At 35.4% G+C, this 21,444-nt stretch overlaps 1 protein-coding gene and 1 long non-coding RNA gene across 2 annotated transcripts in view; both read left to right on the top strand.

The window, feature by feature from the left end:
* LOC103588404 overlaps positions 1–1,288 on the top strand; it is a 77,772-nt gene extending 76,484 nt beyond the window's left edge. The window contains exons 10-11 of the mRNA XM_008570068.1: positions 68–128; positions 1,160–1,288. Coding sequence (XP_008568290.1) covers positions 68–128; positions 1,160–1,288 — 190 coding nt within the window. The remainder of the gene's footprint in view (positions 1–67; positions 129–1,159) is intronic.
* A 13,421-nt stretch (positions 1,289–14,709) lies between these two features.
* Positions 14,710–21,444, top strand: part of LOC103588402 — a 93,685-nt gene continuing 86,950 nt past the window's right edge. Inside the window, exons 1-2 of the long non-coding RNA XR_550312.1 lie at positions 14,710–14,783; positions 15,193–15,350. This is a non-coding gene — a long non-coding RNA (uncharacterized LOC103588402). The remainder of the gene's footprint in view (positions 14,784–15,192; positions 15,351–21,444) is intronic.

Raw genomic sequence — 21,444 nt, 5'->3', positions numbered from 1 at the left:
TATTTGAAACGTACAAGTATTTCTGTGGAGAAGAGGTGTCAATCTCTAAATTACATTTTTATTACAGACACAAAGGAGATGAGTCTCAGAAGTGGGTGTTTGGAACTGATGGCTGTATTTATTCAAAGGTAAGGACTTTATAAGCTACAGCTTTATTCCCAAGTTTTTCTGTTCCCAGATTCTTATAAGAAAATGATCATTTTATTTGAAACGTACAAGTATTTCTGTGGAGAAGAGGTGTCAATCTCTAAATTACATTTTTACTACAGACACAAAGGAGATGAGTCTCAGAAGTGGGTGTTTGGAACTGATGGCTGTATTTATTCTAAGGTAAGGACTTTATAAGCTACAGCTTTATTCCCAAGTTTTTCTGTTCCCAGATTCTTATAAAATGCACTGTCTACTGTTGAGAGCAAGAAATGCTTTTTCTGCACAAATGATTTCACTCTGTGCCTGTAAGTTTAGAATTTAACTTAATTTAACTCAATACTTTCCTTTGAGGTTTAGTTTGATTTTAAAACACAAATTTTCCAAAGCCAAAAATAATTTTCCCTGATTCATTGCTGTGATATGATCCAGCATTTCAGGGCATCAGTTTCCTTATTCATTAAAACGAGGAGACTGGAACTTTGGAAAACTGACAATATTTACTGAAGCAGGAATATGTGTATACATGCCCAGCAATTCCCCTGCTAGTTATATGCATAACAGAAATGCTTACATGTCTTAAGGAAAAGATATTTAGTAAATGTTAATAGTAGCACTAATTGTTTTAGACTTAGAGTGGGAATTACTAAAATGCTTGTCAACAGTAGAAGGGATAAATAAATTGTGGTATATATACTCATCAGAATACTACATGGCAGGGTTGGGAAACTTCTGTAAAGAGCCAGACAGTAAATATTTTGGGCTTTGCGGGTCATACTATCTCTACCTCTACTTCTCAGCCCTGTCTTTGTAGCATGAAAGAAGCCATAGACTATGCATAAACAAATGGGTGTGGCTGTGTTCAATAAAACTTCATTTACAGAAACAGGTCAGCCAGATTTGGCTCAGAGGCCATACTTTTCTGATCATGTGGTATGGCAATGCCAATGAACAAACTACAGCTATACACAACAATGTATATTAATCTCACAAATGTAATAATGAACTAAAGAAACCAGATGCAAAAGAATACACACTGTATGATTCCAGTTATTTACAGTTTGAAGATTTACAGTTTGAGCAAAACGACAAATCTATTGTATTAGAAGTCAGGAGAGTGGCTATGCCTGAAGTGGGTTAGTGATTGAAAAGGGACATAAGGAGGGTTTTGGTGTGTTGTAATGTTCTGTTTCTTGACCTGGGTGGCTAGCTAAATAGGTATTCATGATGTGAAAATGGGTGACTGAATTGTACATTTATGATTTGTGAAATTCTTTTGTATATATATTATATTTACATAAAAAGTTTAATAAAATGAGGGCATTGACTTTGAATTCTCAAGATTTCTTTCCTGCTCTATGATTCCAAGCCTAAATGATTTTAATCAATCATCCATATTTAAGAAAGGCAAAAATTAGATTAATCACTTGGTGTCTGTTAGTGTTTGCCTTCAGAATCTGACCAGCATGGTCTAAGACATATTGGGACTGGAAATACATGGTTTATTCATTTCTTAGGGCTGTTACATCAAAGTGCCATGAACTGAGAGCCTTAAAATAACAGATATTTATTCTGTCACAGTTTTGGAGTCTGTCAAGTTTAGAATCAAGGTGTTGACAATGCTGTGCTCCATCTGGATTCTCTGTGGGAGTATTCTTCCTTGCTCCTTCCACTTTCTGGTAGTCCCAAGCACTCACTGGTTTGTGGCAGTGTAAATCTAATTTCTGCCTCTGTCTTCATGTCACCTCTCCCCCAGGGTGACGGAGACACAAAGAGGATTACTCAAAGTCCATTTCTTCTGAGCAGTGAGAAGCCCCAAAGGGGTTAATTTCCATGAACCCTCAAAAGAGAGGCAGTCCTTGGAAAATTAACAATGAACTGGGGTCTTCTCTCAGTATTTATTCTCCGGGCCAGAAAATTACAGAAAAGGAACATAGGTAGTTACAAAAAGAACAGTAAGATAAATGTCATGGCAAGAGTCATTTGGTTTAGTTGCACCAAGGGCATCTGTCCTTGAGCCAACAAATTTGCTGTGTTACAATTCTTTATCTACCATAGAGACTTTAGCCTGGGGAAAGTCTCCTGTCTTTTGCAAGCTTAACATTTCTATGTGTAATTTTAAAAGTTAGGTTACACCTGAAGCTACATGGCTTTGGAAGCTAGGCCCTGTGAAATACACTTGCTTTATAAATGTTAATACACTCTACATCTTCATGTGGTCATTTACCTTTGTGTTTGCATCTTCACATGGCATTCTTATCTCTGTTTGTATCTGTGTCCAAATTTACATCTTTTTATAAAGATATCAGTCATATTAGATTAAGGCCCACCTCAATTACCCAATATTAGCTTCATTATATTTGTAAAGACCCAACTTCCAAATAAAGTCACATTCACAGGTATGAGGAGTTAGGACTTCAACATACCTTCTTTGAGACACCATTCAACCTGTACTGCATAGTGTGACAGTTACCAATTTACTGCCTCTCAGATCCAAATCTACCCTGCATTACCTGGCACCTTCCTTGACCATCTTGCAGCAGAGTGCTGCCAGGGGAGCACATCCTTGGGAATGCTTTCTTCAAGCATATCCCTCTTGGGTGGTATGTTTTGTTTGTGCTGCTGTAAGAAAATATCACAGACTGGGTAATTTATAAGCAATAGAAATTTATTTCTCACAGTTCTGGAGGCTGGGAAGTCCAAAGTCAGGGTGACAGCAGCCTTGGTGTCTGGGGAGGGCTGCTCTCTGCTTCCAAAATAGAGCCTTGTTCCTACATCCTCCAGAGGGGAGGAACACTGTGTCCTCACATGGTAGAAGGGACAGATGGGAATGAACACACTATCTCAAGTTCTTTTATAAGGGATCAAATCCCATTCATGAGGTCTGCATCCTCATGACTTAATCGTATCTTAAAGGCCACACCTCTTAATATTGTCGCATTGGTGATTAAGTTTCAACATACAAATTTTGGAGGACACATTCAGACAATAGCAGATGACTTTTTAGTGGAGTGTCACCACCAGGTAGGCACCTCCCAATGGATAACTTCCCCTTGCACTCCAAAGGCAGATTTACAGTGAATTTTGCTGGTGCAGTACCCAGGGACTATTTTGACATCCAATGATCCTTGGCTGTTCCCTTTCTGATGTGAACTGGATCTTAGCCTTGGGTCAGACCTCTTCCTTAGGTGCTATTTGTTAGGCCTAGGTGCAGTGGCTGCTCCCTGTATCTGATATTCATAAATTCTTTGAGTGTTCTCTTTAAGTTATACAAGCCACTCCAATTCCCTGTTGCTGATTGTTTATATGAAACGTTCCCTGTTCAATTACTGTGAAGTTTCTATCTTCTTATTGGACCTGACTGATAAACATGGTACCTTTATTTGTCTACTATTCTAGAATTACACAGTTGAGCTGCTATTCCATGACAGCCTGCATCATTTTAGAAATTTAGAGCTTCATACAATTTAAATGTAAAAATTTATCATAATAGCATTTCCTTGAGTTGTTATTTGTTGGCACACTGGCTAAAATCCCAACTCACTAACTTAACCCAGACTATACATCTTTAGCTCTGCTTAGAAGCAGAGAATTTGACACAGCTATGAAATGTCAAAGCATTTTAAAAATTACCTTTATTTAACTTCACTGTAAGATTCACCCCAGCTTTCCCCTTATCAATCTCTCATTCCATTTCTGATCTCCACCATATTCCTGAGCCAGAGTGAGGCTCTAGGGTACGGAGGGAATCACAGAAAGAACGGAGCTTGTAAGTCTTGGTAAAAATTAAAAGTAGAGGGCCGGCCCGGTGGCGCACTGGATAGTGCGCCGCTTGAGAAGCACGGCGGTGCTCCCGCCCGAGGGTTCGGATCGCACATACAGACCGGTTCCCGCTCACTGGCTGAGCGAGATATGAGAACACAGACATACTCATTTCATGTTAGTATTAGTTATCTATTGCTGGGTAACAAATTACCCCAAAAGAATAGTAACTTAAAACAACAAACATTTATTATCTCACAGTTTCTGTGGGCCAAAAATCTGGAGTGTCTTAGCTGGGTGGTTCTAACTCAAGGCTTCTTTGTTGCTGAAATTGGACTTTAATGCTTTACTGCAGAACCAATGTAAAATAATGTATTTCTCTTTTGCCCATCGTGACATTCTCTTCAGTTGAATTTTCTTGAATTTACTTAAAACAATATGAGTTGATATAAGAAAAAGAATAAAATAATGCAATAGAATTGACCTAAGCTTCAAGGTAAAATGAAAATCTTTTTTTTTTTTTTTTAGATTAAACTTCCCTTTGTTAATGTTTTGGATTAGTTTAGTGATTCAAAATCTCTTTCCAAGATTATTTGACTAGTATATGTGGTAAAGTCACTATGTTTAGTTGGATCTTTTTTTAAGTATTAGTTTTTTTTTTTAAAGTACTACATACAAATTATAAAAATTCATATTAAAAAAATATATTAATGAAAAATAAAGTCTCTTCTACTCAAACCTTAATCTCATTTTCCAGAGTTATTCACTAAAAGCAGGTTTTTTCTATGTTCCCAGAAATTATTATCCATGTATTTGTGTGTATATTATGATTCACATTTAAATAATGAAAGTAGTATGTGTTAGTTTGGGAAAAAAACCCTCCAATAATTCAAAAAATCAGATCTTAATAAAATAATAATCAAAAGTACCTCTCAAACTTATTGTTCAAATATTCTCATTGATGGTGTTTCATTCCTGATTAATTTGATAGAAGCAAATAAACACATACATAGAGAATTACGCATATTACTTTGTGACCTATTTTTTCCCATAGTATAACATACTGTGGCCATCTTTCCATATTGATATACGCATCTGTGCTATCTTTTAAAATTTCCCTGGTGATGCATATTTAGGCAAATATGAACAATGCTGCGTTGACCTTTTTTATATGTATGTATGTGTTTATTAAGTCAAAGGGAATGCACACTTAAAATTTTACATATTTAAATCACTCATTGATTGATTCAACAAAAAAGCCTGTGGGGGTATAGAGTAGACTATAAATGTACAACATTTGATAGTCAAATCAGGATAATTAGCTTATTCATCATTAAATCATATTTTGTGTCCATTAAACAATTTCTCATTAACTTCCCTCTCTCTTCCCCTTCCCCACTTGCAGTACCCCAGTTCTATTCTCTCCTTCTGAAAGTTCAACATATTATTATGTTTGCACTTTTTTCTTTTCCTTCCTTCCTTCCTTTCTTATTTATTTACTTTTCTAATGTTTAGCTCCTGCTTATGAGTGAGGACACGCAGCATTTCTCTTTTTGTTCCTGGTTTATTTCATGTAACATAATTTTCTTTTCTTTTTCTTTTTATTTTTTTTAAAGATGACCTGTAAGGGGATATTAACCCTTAGCTTGGTGTTGTCAGCACCACGCTCAGCCAGTGAGCGCACCGGCCATCCCTATATAGGATCTGAACCCGCGGCCTTGGTGTTATCAGCACCACACTCTCCCGAGTGAGCCACAGGCTGGCCCTACATGTAACATAATTTTCTATAAGTTCATCCATGTCGCTGTGAATGGCAGACCTTAATTCTTTTTTATGGCAGAGTAGTATTCCTTTGTGTATATATACCACATTTTCCTTATCTAGTGGTCTATCGATGGAAATTTAGGTTGGTTCCATAGCTAGACTATTGTAAATAAAGCTGCAATAAACACAGGAATGCTGGTAATACCCTTTCACATGATGATTTTCATTCCTTGGGATATATACACAGTAGTGGGATTGCCAGATCATATGTGGTTTGAGAAACCCCCATACTGTTTTCCATAATGGTTGTCCTAATTTACAGTCCCACCAACAGCATAGAAGGAATTTCTCCATATCCTCGCCATCATTTGTTGTTCTCTGTCTTTTTGATAATAGCCAGTCTAACTGGTGTGAGATGATATCTCAGTGTGGTTTTGATTTGCATTTCCCTAATGATTAGTGATGTTGAGCATTTTTTCAAATACCTGTTGGCCACTTATATGTCTTCCTTGAAGAAAAGTATAGTCAGCTCCTTTGCCTGTTTCTTGATAGGATTATTTGGTTTTGTACTGTTGAGTTGTTTGAGTTCCTTTTATATTCTGGATAGTAATCACTTGTTGAATTTGTAGTTTGCAAATATTTTCTCCCATTCTGCAGGTTGTTTTTTCATTCTGTTGATTATTTCCTGTGCTGTACAGAAGCTTTTTAGTTTGATATAATCCCATTTGTCTATTTTTTCTTTTGTTGCCTGTGCTTTTGGGGTCTTATTCATAAAGTCTTTGCCTCGTCCCACATCCTGAAGTGTTTCCCTATGCTTTCTTTTAGTAGTTTTATGGTTTTAGATCTTATACTTAAGTCCTTTTTGAGTTGATTTGGGTATATGGCAAAAGGTACAGGTCTAGTTTCATTCTCCTATGTATGGGCATCCAGTTTTCCCAGCACCATTTACGGAAGAGGTGGTCTTTTTCCCAGTGTATGTTCTTGGCTCCTTTGTCAAAGACCAGTTGGCTGTAAGGATGTGTGTTGATTTCTGGGTACTCTATTCTATTCCATTGGTCTGTGTGTCTGTTTATATGTCAGTACCATGCTGTTTTGATTACTATAGCTTTGTAGTATAATTTGAAGTCAGGTAGTGTTATGCCTCCAGCTTTATATTTTTGCTCAGGATTGCTTTGGCTATTTGGGGTCTTTGTTGTTCCATATGAATGTTAGGATTGTTTTTCCTATTTCTGTGAAGGAAGTCATTGATATTTTGATGTGGATTGCATTGGATATGTAGATCACGTTGGGTAGTTTGGACATTTTTACAATGTTAATTCTTCTAATTCATGGATGTGTAATGTCTTTCCATCTTTTTGTGTCCACTTCAATTTCTTTCAGCAGTGATTTGTAGTTCCCACTGTAGCGATCTTTCACATCCTTGGTTAAACTGATTCCTAGGGATTTTATTTTTTTGATAACTATTGTAAATGGGCTTGGTTTCTTGATTTCTTTTTCTGTTAGTTTGTGGTTGGAGTATAAAAATATTACTGATTTTTATATATTCTATTTGTATCCTGCAGCATTACTAAATTTGCTCATCAGCTCTAAGAGATTTTTGACAGAGCCTTTAGATTCTTTATATAGAAGATTATATCATCTGCAAACAAGGGCAGTTTGACTTCATCCTTTCTAATTTGGGTGCCCTTTATTCCTTTCTCTTGCCTGATTGCTCTGTTCAAGTACTTCCAACACTATGATAAATAGGAGTAGTAAGAATGGGCCTCCTTGTCTTTTCCTGTTCTTAAAGGAAAAACTTTTAGCTTTCCCCATTCAGGATTATATTGGTAGTGGGTTTGTCATATATAGCTTTTATTTTCTTGAGATACTTTCCTCCTATACCTAATTTGTTGAGGGTCTGTCATGAAGGGATGTTGAATTTTGTCAAATGATATTTTGCATCTATTGAGGTGATTATATGGTTTTTATCCTGGATTTTATTGATGTGGTGTGTCACATTTATTGATTTGTGGATGTTTAACTATCCTTGCATTCCTGGGATGAATCCCACTTAATAATGGTGGATAATCTTTTTAATGTGCTGCTGTATTCTATTTGCTAATATTTTGTTGAGGAATTTTGTGTCTATGTTCATCAAAGATATTGGCCTATAGTTTTCTTTTTTTGTTGTGTCTTTGTCTGGTTTTGGTATCAGGGTGATGCTGGCCTCATTGAATGAGTTTGGAAGAATGGCCTCTGTTTCAATATTTTGGAATAGTTTGAAAAGAATTGATGTTAATTCCTATTTAGTGATTTGGTGAAATTCAGCAGTAAAGCTGTTTAGTTCTGGGCTTTTCTTTGTTGGAAGACTTCTGACTACTGCTTTCAATCTCATTGCTCACTATTGGTGTGTTCAGGTTTCCTACTTATTCCTACTTCAGTCTTCATAGTTCATATGTGTCCAGAGATTTATCTATTTTCTTCAGGTTTTCAAATTTGTTGGTGTATAGTTATTCATAATAGTCTTTAATAATTCTTTGTATTTCTGTGGTATCAGTTGTGATGTCTCCTTTTTTGTTTCTGATTTTTGTTATTGTAGTCTCTCTTTTTTTTTTTAGTTAGCTTAGATAATGGTTTGTTTATTTTGTTTATCTTCTCAAAAAAACCCCACAACTTTTTGTTTCATTGATCTTTTGTATTGTTTTCTGGGTTTCTATTTCATTTAGTTCTGCTCTGATCTTTATTTTTTTTTTCTCTAATATTTTTAAATTGGATTGTTCTTGTTTTTCTAGTTCTCTGAGGTGTAGGGTAAATTGTTTGTTTGAAATCCTTCTATTCTTTTGATGCAAGTGTTTATTGGAATAAACTTCTCTCTTAGTACTGCTTTTTCAACATCCCACAGGGTTTATTATGATGTCTTTATTTTCTTTAGTCTCAAATAATTTTTTGATTTCCTATTTAATTTCTTTTTGGACTCTTAGATTGTTCAGGAGCATGTTGTTTAATTTCCGTGTGTTTATATAGTTTCCAGAGTTTCACTTGTTATTGATTTCTAGTTTTAATCTGTTGTAGCATGGAAAGATGCTTGAAATGATTTCAGTTTTTCTAAACTTTTTGAGTGGTGATTTGTAACCTAACATGTGATCTATCCTGGAGAATGCTCCATCTGCTGATGAGAAGAATGTATATTTTGTAGTCGTTGGATGAAATGTTCTGTAGATATCTGCCAGGTCCAATTGGTCTATAGTGTGGTTTGAATCCTGTGTTTCTCTGTTGATTTGTTGCCTAGGTGATCTGTCCAATGCTGATGGAGGGGTGTTTGGGTCCCCAACTATTATCATATTAGGGTCTATCTATTTCTTTATATCTAATAGTGTTTGCTATATATATCTGAGTGCTCTGGTTTTAGGTGCATATATATTCATGATTGTTGTGTCTTCTCACTGGATAGATCTTCTTATTACATAATGGCCTTCTTCATCTCTTTTTATGGTTTTTGGTTTAAAGTCTATTTTATCTGATATAAGAATAGCTAGTCCTGCACATTTTTGGTTTCTGTTTGTATGATATATCTTTTTCCACTTTCACTATTAGTTTGTGTGTGTCTTTACAGGAGAGATGTGTCTCTTGTAGGCAGCATATAGGTGGGTCTAGTTTTTTAATCCTTCTAACCAGTCTATGTCTTTTGAAGGGGAATTCAATCCATTTGCACTTAGGGTTGTTATTGAAAAGTATTGTCTTATTCCTGGCATTTAATTGCTTTTCATATAGTTATTTTAAAGTGCTTTGTTCCTTTCTTTCCCTTCTATTGTTTGTGTTCAGTGTTCGGTGTTTTTTTCAGGTGGTATGGTATAGTTTCTTTCTCTTTCTCATTTGCGTATCTGTTCTACCACTGGGTTTTATTCTTTCTTGTGTGTTCATGGTGATGATTATTGTTTTTTGGGTTCCATGTGCAGGACTCCCTTGGAGATTTCTTGTAGAGCTGGTTGTGTGGCAGTGAGCTTCTACAGTTTTAGTTTGTCTGAGAAATACACTAATTCACCTTCACTTCTGAAGGATAGCCTTGCTGGTTACAGTATTCTTGGCAGGCAGTTTTTTTCTTTTAGTACTTTGAATATATCACCCCATTCTCTTCTGGCATGTAGAATTTCTGCTGAGAAGTCTGCTGTTAGTTTGATGGGGACTCCCTTATAGGTGGCTTGACTTTTTTCTCTTGCTGTTTTTAGGATTCTGCCTTTGTTTCTGACTTTTGACAGTTTGACTTCAGTGTGCCCTAGAGAAGACCTTTCTGGATTGAATCTGTTTGGGGATCTTTGGGGATCTTTGAGCCTCTTGGATCTGGAAGTTCATATCTCTACGAATACCTGGAAAACTTTCTGCTATTATTTCATTGAATATGTTTTCGATGTCTTTTTCTTTCTCCTCCCTTTCTGGAACACTCATGATTCAGATGTTTGTGTGCCTAAGATGTTCTGATAGCTCTCGAAGATTTTCTTCATTGTTTTTGATTCTTTATTCTTTTTTGTCACTTGGGTTATTTTGAAAAGACTGTCTTTGAGATCAGAAATTCTTTTTTCTGCTTGTTCTAGCCTGCTGCCCAAGTTCTCAGATTGTAGTTTTTATTCTGTTCAATGAGTTTTTTGGTTCCAGGAGTTCTGCTACTTTCTTTTTTTATGGCGTTTATCTCTTTGTAAATTTCCTCGTGCAGGTCCTGGATTATTTTTCTCATTTTGTTGTGTTGCCTATCTGAGTCTTCTTGTATCTCACTGTACTTCTTTAAGATGGTTGCTTGGAATTCCTTTTCAGACATTTCAAGGATTTCCTGTTGTTTGGGGTCTGGAATTTGAGAATTATTTTATTCCTTTTGTGGCATCATGTTTTCTTGTTTTTTCATATTTGTAGTGTCTCTACATTGATGTCTGGTCATCTTGTGGAGCAATTGCTTCTTCTATTACTCTGAGATGGCTTTGAGGAGAGAGACTCCCTCCAGTAGATTTGTTTTATATTGCCCATTGGGTTGGGTGTTATAGTTTTGGTTCTGGGTAGACTCAGTACTCTCAGTAGTTCTGTGTAGACTCAGTTGTTCCAGGTAGACTCAGCAGTTGTGGGTAGACTCAGGAGGTCTGGGGGTGCTGGCAACTCTGTCTGTGACTGAGCTGTGTGGGTGGCTGGGCAACCGGGGCTGCTCAGGTGGCTGGATAGCCAGGCCCATGCAGTCGGTTGGGACCATGTGTTGGGGTGTGCTGTGCAGGATGAACTCCAGTGCAGAGAGAAAGGCCATGGTTCCAAGACTACACAATGGCATAGGTGACTGCAGTGTGGTGGGGACGGGCTGGGGCATGAGCAAGAGAAAGGTTACCAGTGGGAAGTTCTCATGTCTGAGAAGATTTACTTTTGCTGCAAGGGAGAATTCCACTTGCACTGATCCTGGTGTAGGAAATGTGGCAGTGGCTGAAGCCATGTGCTTCTTTCTTCTTTCTATATCACCCTGCTTGGTTTTTGTGACCCATAGGGTCCTCAACAGGATCCTGCTGCCCTTTCACACCCTCCCATTGATGCTCTTCCCTGCACTTAGCTGTCTATTTCTTGCTCTGGTACCTTTCTGTGGGAGGATTGCATGTTAGGCACCTCTAGTCTACCCTACCATGCTTTTAATATGTATCCTTTTTCTCTCTTCATGGCTTTTTCGGGATCCATTCTTTCTTTTCCTCTGCTGGTTTAAGTCTGTACTTTACGGATGGCCAGTTGGCTCAGCTGGTTAAAGTATGTAGAGCATGGTGCTGATAACACTAAGGTCCAGGGTTTGATACCTGTACCAGCCAGCTGCCGAAAGAAAGAAACAAAGAGAGAAACAGAGAGAGAAATAGGAAAGAAAGCTATGCCGATTTGAAAAATACCTCATGTTAAAAAATTTTAATTTTAATGCCTAACATTTAAAAATAGAGATATCGAAATATAATTTACATCTCATACAATTTACCCATTTAAATTGTACCATTCAATATTTTTCAGTATATTCACAGTGCTGTCCATCAATCACCTTGCTCTAATTCTAAAACATTTTTGTCCTCCCCAAAAGACACCTCATACTTCACACCTATCCCTTCCATTCTATCTGCATCCCCCAAGCCCTATTTGTCTTTGTAGATTTGCATATTCTTGACATTTCATATAAATGGAAACATATAATATGTGGAATATTGTGATTGATTATTGTAGCATGTAATAGTAATTCATTTTTTTATTGCCAAGTAATATTCCATCGTATGGAAATATCACATTTATTTATCCATTTATCATTTGATTGACAGTTTATTTGTTTCCACTATTTTGGATGTTATAAATAACCCTGGTATGAACATTGGTATAGGCATTTGTGTATGGATGTATGTTTTCTCATAGATATATAAATAGGAGTGGAATTGCTGAGTCACATGGTGACTCCATGTTTAACACTATAAGAAATAGCCAAACTATTTTCTTTTTTTTTTTTGTCCTTTTTGAGACCGGCCGCACCACGCTCAGCCAGTGAGCGCTGTGAGTGCACCGGTCTCCCGAGTGCGCCACGGGCTCGGCCCCCAAACTATTTTCTAAAGTGGCTGTGCCATTTCACAATCTTTCTGTCAATATATGAGAATTCCAACTTCTCCACATTCTTGCCAGTTCTTGTTATTCTCTGCCATTTTGTTTATAGCTATCCTAGTGGGTGTAAAGTGTTATCTCATTGAGGTTTTGATGTGTATTTTCCCAATGGCTAGTGATGTTGAACATCTTTTCTTGTATTTGTTAGCCACATGTATATCTTCTTTGGAGAAATGTGTACTCAGTTCCTTTGCTCATGTTTTAATTGGGATGTCTTTTTATTATTGAGTATAGAGTTCTTTATATATTTTGGATACATATCCCTTATCAGAGAAGTGATTTGAAAATATTTGCTCTCATTTTGTAGGTTTTCTTTTCATTTTCTTGATGGCATGGTTTGCAGCACAAAAGTTTTAAATTTTGATGTAGGACAATATATCTATTTTTCTTTTGTCACTTGTGCTTTTGATGGAATCCCTTACATTAAAAAAACACTTTATTTCTTTAGAGCACTTTTAGGTTTACAGCAAAATTTAGCATAAAGTACAGGCAGTTATCATATACCCTCTGCCCCCACTAATTCACAGCCTCTCCCGCTATCTATGTCCTTCACCAGAGTGATACATTTGTTACAAATGAACCAACAGTGACACATTCTTTTCACTAAAAGCCCATAGTTTTACATTAGGGTTCTCCCTTGGTGTCGTACATTCTATGGGTTTGAACAAATGTATAATGACATGAATCCATCATTATAGTATCTTATGGAATAGTTTAACTGCCCTAAAAATTCTCCGTGCTACACCTATTCACTCCTTCCCCTTTCGCCAGCCCTGGCAACCACTGATCTATTTACTTTCTGCATAGCTTTGCCTTTTCCAGAATGCCATATAGTAGAAATCATACAATATGTAGCCTTTTCAGATTTACTTCTCACATTTAGTAATATGCATTTAAGTTTCTGGAGTGCCTTACGTTTTTAATATGTATTTTTACTAATATATTTTTTAACAAAGTTCAAAGTTATTCAGTATCTCTTTCTTCAGAACAGTATAAGGAATTTTGTGCCCTTTAATTATCTGCTGAACACCCTCTCGTATTTTTTTTTTTAGAACTTTAGTTCTACATTTAAAAAAATGCAGCAAGGAGTTTGTATCATAATTGAGGCAGTATATCTAGGCTTCCTGGACTAGTATACAAGGTGGATGACAGTGAGCATGTTGCTTAACTTCCCTGTGTCTGATTCCTTCTCTTTAGAATGGGCATCAATAAATAACCTATTTCAAAAGACTGATGCAATTAAAATGTAAATATATTGTCATGTGGGAGATTACTTTGATACAAGTATACTACCAGGTAAGATATCCTACCTGGAACAGAAAGGTGAACAGACCAAATTAAAATGCTCAGATCATGATTTATCAAATCAATTTAAAACACAAAGCAAAATATATGAGAGAGATGGGCTAGGTTAACACATTTAAGATAAGGTACAAGTAGGTTGAAGAGCCATTATCACCTGTATCTTGTCCCCCAATATTTACATATCGTCTGTCTATGCTCCATCACCTTTCCCTGCTGATGATGTGGCTACAAGGACCAGAACTGAAATTTAAGCAAGGGCCCAACAATTAAACGTGCCTGGGGCAATGACACATACTTGTTCCATGAGAGCTGATGTGCAAATACACTTGACTGATAGCTGAGCTCCCCAGTTAGCCTGATGAACAGCTATGGAATTTATTTAGCAGAGGATTCCAAATGAGAGTCAGCAATAGGTTGTTAACTAAAGACCTCATGTTTATTGTGTGCCTTGTATACTTCACTTATATTTAGTATATCATAAATATTTGTTGCTTTGTTATTTACTAAATCATGAACATTAAATGTCTATTTTGTCTTTATATCCTTTTCTATCTATGTTCACAGACATATGCTCTACTTACTCTGTGTCTGATACTTTTCAGATTATTACCTTATCTATGCTTAATGCAGCTGTTTCATCCATCCCATTTGTTTTCTTGTCTTCTAGAGCAGAATTGAATACTCCCAAACAACACAGTAACTACACATTACATACATTTATTGTGTTTACAGTAGTATCTTGTATGTAGAAATAACTCAATAAATGTTAGCTGCTAGTATTAATATATAAGATTGCTTTACTATTTTAATCTTATTTAAGGGTGAATATTAGCTATCTAGCGGAAGTTGATCAGATTAAACAACAATTGCAAATTTTAATATTAAAGTAACTTGGCTTGATTTTGATCTGAAATTGATAGTTAAATGAAAAGTTTATTAGCCAGACCTTTTATTATTAATCTGATTTATCCTTTCCTCTTTCTAGTTGGATAGATTGTTGGCTCTTACTTATGAGGCCAGTACTACTTTTTATTTTTCCTTTCTTACAGGCTTATCCTCAGTTTGTTCTGACCTACCTACAGGAGCTAAATGCACAAGTGGATGTGACCCAGGCAGAGTATCACATTCACCATGGCACCTGGATCACAGCTCATCAGGAATATGGCAGAAGCATAGCAGAAGAGGTCAGTGTAGTGAGCCAGAAGCAAGACAGAGATAGATCTCTAAAATATATTTTGAATAGAGAAAAAATGTTCAAGTTTTTTGGGGAGGCAAGCACAAATTCACATCTTAATATTACCGATTATTTAAATTCAAAAACAATATAATATCTTTGTGCACATTTATATTTATATAAACATATATGCATATTTATAGAAACATTATTTTATTAAATAGATGGTGATACACTAGCTTTTTCTTAGAACTACCTTCTTTTGTTCTGGCCATGTACAAATGATTTATGTGCCCTATGAAGACTGAAGGAAGCATGAAAAGTACAATGTTACTTTGTAATGTAATTTTGGCATACATAGTTTAGATATTTCCACTCAATGAAAATTAACTACATTATTCCTATATTTTATTTATTAGGTCCTGCAAAAAAGTGCCAGTAACCCTAGTCTGAAGCAACTGCCAGAACCCTCAGACACCCATTTAATGCCAGAAGGTTCTCTTGAGGAGACAAGGCAGCTGACAGTGGCACTGGTGAGGAAACTGGAAGAGAAACATCCTAAGGCTTCTGCTCAGAGGTAGGGCACTGACATAACTGAGCTTTATTGCTCAATGACATTCGATGTTTTCCTTCAGTTTCATGTAAGATTGATTTCCTGAAGATTATTGAAATATCTCAAAAGCCCTTTGGCTTTCAAGCGTAGTAGTTTTCGGATCACATTTGATGAAGAGAGGTGACATTTATGTGTATTTTGTTACAGATAGATGTATGTTCTTGTTTATAAGTATGCTTAGGATGGGTTGCTGTCATGGGATTTCACTAAAATACTCTGAAGTAGCATAATTTAGCTAAGGCAGTACTGTGCATATATATCTAATGAATTCTAAGAGATCTTTAGGAAGGCCATACCCACAAGCAATCCTTTTTCTTTCCCATGAGTAGAACATTAAGTTTGGACCTGAGGGTAAGTGCTCAATAGATGGTCTTAAGTAGTGATAGCTCAACAAATCAACCCCATTTCCATTACTAGAATAAAAGTTACATCAGTAATTTTGCAAAAGGGAAACTATCTCTCTGATCGTCCTTATTTAATTTTGTTGGTTTGATGTTGTAAATCACAAAATGACTTCATAAACTGCAATTTTAATCTATAATTGAAATTACTGTTGGCTGAATTACTCTTAAAGGAGTAATACAATTTTTATCATACTCGCTCAGGTTTAAGGGAATTCCTAAATTTAAATATACTAACTGTAGCTAGAAATGTCACTTGCATGAAAAAAGGAAAAAAAATCTTGACAACTTTTTATTGCAATTAAAAGCTATTTTGTATTCTTAAATTATATATTCCCACCTGGGATTTAGACAGGAGGGGAACATTTAATTCCTGATAAATAGCAAAAGTGACTCTTCAACTTATTATCACTTTAATTTATTATTTAAGCCTCAAAAACTTTGTGTTTGTTGTTTTGAAGATAGAACACAAACAGGATAACAAATTTAGTACCTTACTATATCATAGTATGGGGGTGTTCTGAATGATATGAAAACTTAGGTTCCAGTTCTTCTTTTCCCTGATGCTTATTTTTTAATCATATGCAAGGTTCTCAATTCTGATGCTCCACAACATACTCACAAAGCCACAGCCCTATAACCAGGCCACTCTCCACAGAACACTCTGTTATTCTCACCTCGCTAGAATATTAAATCCCTTAGGAGCAGTCTTTGTCTAAGGTTTTCATCTAAAACAGGAATTCAAGGAACACTGGGGCTGTTGGCCTACTTCCTAGACTTACTCAGCAGCCGTTTCTACTCCACCCTTTTTGAGAGAACAGTGGGGTGTGTCATTATCCTGGGCTGTCGTCATTATCCTAGGCTTTCATCCTTATCCTGGGCTCTACTCAGGAGACAGGCACAGGTTACTTCTGCTCTCAGATTCCCAAAACCTATCTGGGGTTTCTGTGTTTGCCCCATGCTGAAGCTGGCCCTAGTGATAACTCACCTGCTCCCCTATGATTGCTTCGTTCCCCAGCTTGGAAATATTTTTTCCAAGGGTCGAGGGCGTTGGGTAGTTTATGGATTTGGCTTCTGCATTCTGTTGTTGTGTCTTCTCTGAGGCATTACAATCTGATAACTGAACCTAGGGAGAAAGGCATATAGCATTAGGAAAAGTGAGGCCAAGAAAAAAAAAAGGCAGTTAATATCAGCTAACAAACATACCGCAATATCTGTTTAAGTTGTTAGAATTAAATGAGATGTCTTTAAATTTCCAGGAACATAATAAACACACAGTGGTAGTTGTGAAAATGTTCTGAAAACAAGTAGAGGTAGGAAAGAATTCTTAATGGGGTTTATATTTAAATTTGTATTTTAATCAGGAGGAACTTACTGGTAAATATAGTTGCGATTTTTATATCATAAGGAATTGCCCAGGGCCCTTTTCTTAGTGAGCATTTCTCAGGGCTTACGTTTTAGGTTCCAGCAATTCTTTCTGCCTTTTTCTTCTTCTTCCTTTTTTTTTTTTTCCTTAAGGCCACAGGGATTTATCTACGTTCTCTTCCCTCCACCCCCACAATTTACCACAGTAGATGAAATTTCAGTTTCTTTTCCCTCTCTNGCTTACGTTTTAGGTTCCAGCAATTCTTTCTGCCTTTTTCTTCTTCTTCCTTTTTTTTTTTTCCTTAAGGCCACAGGGATTTATCTACGTTCTCTTACCTCCACCCCCACAATTTACCACAGTAGATGAAATTTCAGTTTCTTTTCCCTCTCTGTTCCTTAACAGAGTTAGTTTGAGTAAAGAGTAAATACTAGAGCAATCAGTTTTCTCTCATTTTGGAAGGAATTATGGAGCAAAATTAGAACATGGTACTGAATTTGGCGTATTGATTGCTTTGAACCTTAGGTTGTTTTGTTAGGTTTACATGCCTTCCAAATGTAAGAGAATCAGTGCGTTATATTATTCAGCTTCAAGAGAGGGCTTTATATTTTCTTGCTTTTATCAATGATAATTCTATAAAATAAAGAATAAAGTCACTGCACAAATTAAAAGGATAACGTGAAATCATCAGGATTGTGAAAACTGGAAAAAGAATAGAATTCTAGAACATCAGGGAAAACACGAGTATACAATCTGAAGAAAGAATATATAATTGTAAAGAATTAAAATATGTAGAGATATATAAATTTGTGTGCTTCCTTAGACATAGCCAAGGAAAGAGAGAACCATAAGTAGCCAAATTTGAGAAAAGACTGAGAGATTGTAGTTAGTGGCAAGTAATAAGTGAAAATTAAAGATAACATTAAATTATAAATCATAACGGCTAACATTTAGATTTTGCTTAAGTGCTTTAAGTGCATTATTTCCTAATAACCTTATGAGGTAAGTAAAACAGGAATCATTTTTGTTTTCCTGATGAGGAAACAAGGCACAGAGAGATTAAATTACTTGGCTAAGGTTTCCCAGCTAGTAAATAAGGCAGGGCCATCTGAGCCCAAAGTCTTGTTCATAACCTCCATAGTGTACTTCCTGACCATTCATGTTTTTATCTTAGCTATTATATCAAATCTTCAGCCTTTCCAATGGAAACTATTATTTTAACAGGATATCTTGGAAAGGGAACCTTTAAATAGGGAAGAACAGTTTAGAAAGGGAAAAAATAGAAGATACATTAATATATTCAGTTTTTAGTGAAGGCTAAGAGATAAAAAATATTAAGGGAAATTGTGAACCATTGATTTCTTGTTTCATCCAGGTGTCCAGATGTGCAGTCTAGACTTAACTTATTTTCAGAGGCTTGCCCTTGAATAGGTTAGAGATTTTTAAAGGTTCCTTTCTAATAATGTGATTGTAGCTTGTCATGATTAGCTAAAGTATTTCACACTTTGGTGGTTCACTTCAGCTTTATCTACTAAATTTGTTGACAGGAAAGTAATAGCTGTCGTTTGTTGAGTACTTTCCATGTGCCAACTGCTATTCTAAGTACTTATACTTGTAACAACATGATAGATTGATTTACTTGCTGTTATCATAATCTGATGGGGAAGGTACTTTTATAATCAAGAAAGATATGGAAACTGAGTCTCAGAGTAGTTACATAATGTACCCAGTTATACAGCTGGCTAATGGGGGAGATAGGATTTGAACACAGGCCTATGCAGATCTATAGACTATTCTCTTTCCTTGTAGTTTTTATTTTGTAATTTCATAACAGAATGGCATATCAGATTGAGTAGCCAAAAGATAAAAATCAAAGCCATTACTAAAATTTTATGTGTAGTATATCATAAAAGAGTTGATTAGACTATTGTCACTTTGATTGGTGTGTTGTTTTGAATTTCATCCTTAAACACACACACACACACACACAATCTAAAACAATCGCTGAAAACCATACTCTTCCACTTACAGAATTATTTTATTTAATTTACAATTCAAACACTTGTGGAAAGCAATCTAATTGTTGATCCTTTTTGTTTTTTTAAATAACATGAACTAATTCTTTTTCCCATTGAAGAAAAAGGAAAATATCTTACTATATGAGATCTTATATGTAAGGATCTTAGTTCATGGTAGGTTATATTTTCTCGTTTGCTTTAGCAAGATATCTTTGCTCCCTCTATCAGTGCAGTATAGAAATATGGTTCTCTCCTTGCTTGGTTAAAAAAAGTAGTATGTACATTTAATTCTAAATTTGATCCAAAGTAAAACAAATGCCATATTTTGGTATCTTTAAGTGTCTGGAATGTGTTTGTTTATGTTAGTTTATCCAAAGGAGCTCCTTATCCTTATTTAAATTGAATAGGGGATGGGGAAAGACCAGGACAGCCAACAAAGCATGCTGACCCAGCTTGTCACCCAGTGACCTGTGAGAAGGAAATAATGAACTGTGAGTAGCTGTCATCTTAACTGTTTCTGACAGTTTGCCTTTGGGCGCATCTGTGTTAGTTGCATTGGAAAGGCCTTTGTTCTTTTCCCACTAGTGACTTTGTGGAGCGCTGAGGGGTTTGCTAGCTACTGTACTCCTAAGCAGCCCCTTCCTTCCCAGGGAAGCGAGCAGCTGCCACAGATTGCACTGACATTTCTCTTCCTGACTCAACTTGGCATGTGCTTCACTCTTTTCAAAAGAGAACATATATTTAAAAGTCTTTATTTAAAAAAAATTAAAATTGTACTTTAATGTCTCATGAATTTTGATACTAAAAAAGGAAGTTTAAAAATACATTTAGTATTATCCTAATTTTATATAAAGATAAAAACAGATAGCTAACCAGATGGGCAGGTGATTTGAAGGAAATAATTCAAAATATTGACAGTTGTTATTGAGCTTTTAAGTTTTTAGTTATTTTCCAAATTTTAATATTAAATATCACATTTGCAAATAGGACAACAATCAATACAAGTTAAAAGCATTTCAAGGTAGACATTTGATACATACTCTACTAATAAAAATATTTGGACTAAAATAGGTAAGGCTGTGCTACATTTTGTTTTACAGTTTCCATTGACGATTTTTAAATAAACTTCTTTCTAATAATTTAAACTTTAAAATATTTCGGTGTTTACATTTTAAAGTTAATCTAGTGCATAAAATTATTATAATCATCCGAAGATTTAATTTGAGCAGAAACAGGTGTTTCTGTCCCTTGGTTTCATGAAGTATAAATATTATTTCAATCATAGTGAAAGCAGAACATTTTGAATAATGCATACCATACCCTAAGAAAATAGTTTAAATTAAAATCAAAGATTTATTTATAAAATATAATTTCTGAGTCAGTTTTAAAGGCTTATTTACATTTTTTACAATTGCTATAAAATCAGTTTTTCTACTATAATTAAGTCTAGCTACAATTGGCATGGAATAAACACTGAACATTTGGTTCTCACTTTATTATATTTACTATTCCAAGAGAATATAAATTCAAACTATACTGCATTGCTCAATTTTTATAAGGCTCTTTTTTCTCCTGATAAAACAGGATAAATGAAACTTGAAAGAAGTGACATGTTTTTTTCTGTATTCAAGATTTTTCTCTTAGTAACAGATTTAAGATGCACTAACTAAAGGAACTATTACAGTTTTATGTTTTTTGAAGAAAGATAAATTAAATAATAGTGAGAAATTCTTTAAGCAGACAAATGATCATGTCTATATAATTATAAATTGTAAAAAACCACATATTAAAAAATTGAAGGAGTCATATTCTGATTTTCTTGGGTATTCAAGTAGCATATGATTTATAACTGTATTAAGTCATTTGTATAGTTTTGAATATAGCTGATGGTGATCTGTGACCGTGATATTTGGTTTGAACTTTCTCCTCATTTTATTTAGTAAATATCAACACAGATTTTGTAGAGATAGTGAATGCATGGGTCAGTTTTGATAGCAGTGAGTCAGACTCTGTCTTAAGGAGAGTGGACTGTTTAAAATTGCTGCAGCTCCAAATCGCATTTCTAGAACTCTTACCAATAAAGGTAAATGTTAATATAATAATTGCTTTCAATATTTACTAAATCCAATTACACTTTTTAGGAATAAAATCTCATGTTAGATTACATTACTTTTCTTATCTATTGAAAATACCTAACTTTAAGCATTTGCTTTTAGCTCTTTTTTTTTTTTTTGTCTTTTTCCGTGTCCGGCAACGGATCGCAACCCTCAGTGTCG

The sequence above is a fragment of the Galeopterus variegatus genome, unplaced genomic scaffold, assembly GCF_000696425.1.
Source record: "Galeopterus variegatus unplaced genomic scaffold, G_variegatus-3.0.2 Scaffold568, whole genome shotgun sequence".
In the NCBI taxonomy this organism is placed as follows: Eukaryota; Metazoa; Chordata; class Mammalia; order Dermoptera; family Cynocephalidae; genus Galeopterus; species Galeopterus variegatus.
This window is presented reverse-complemented; position numbering and strand designations above follow the sequence as displayed.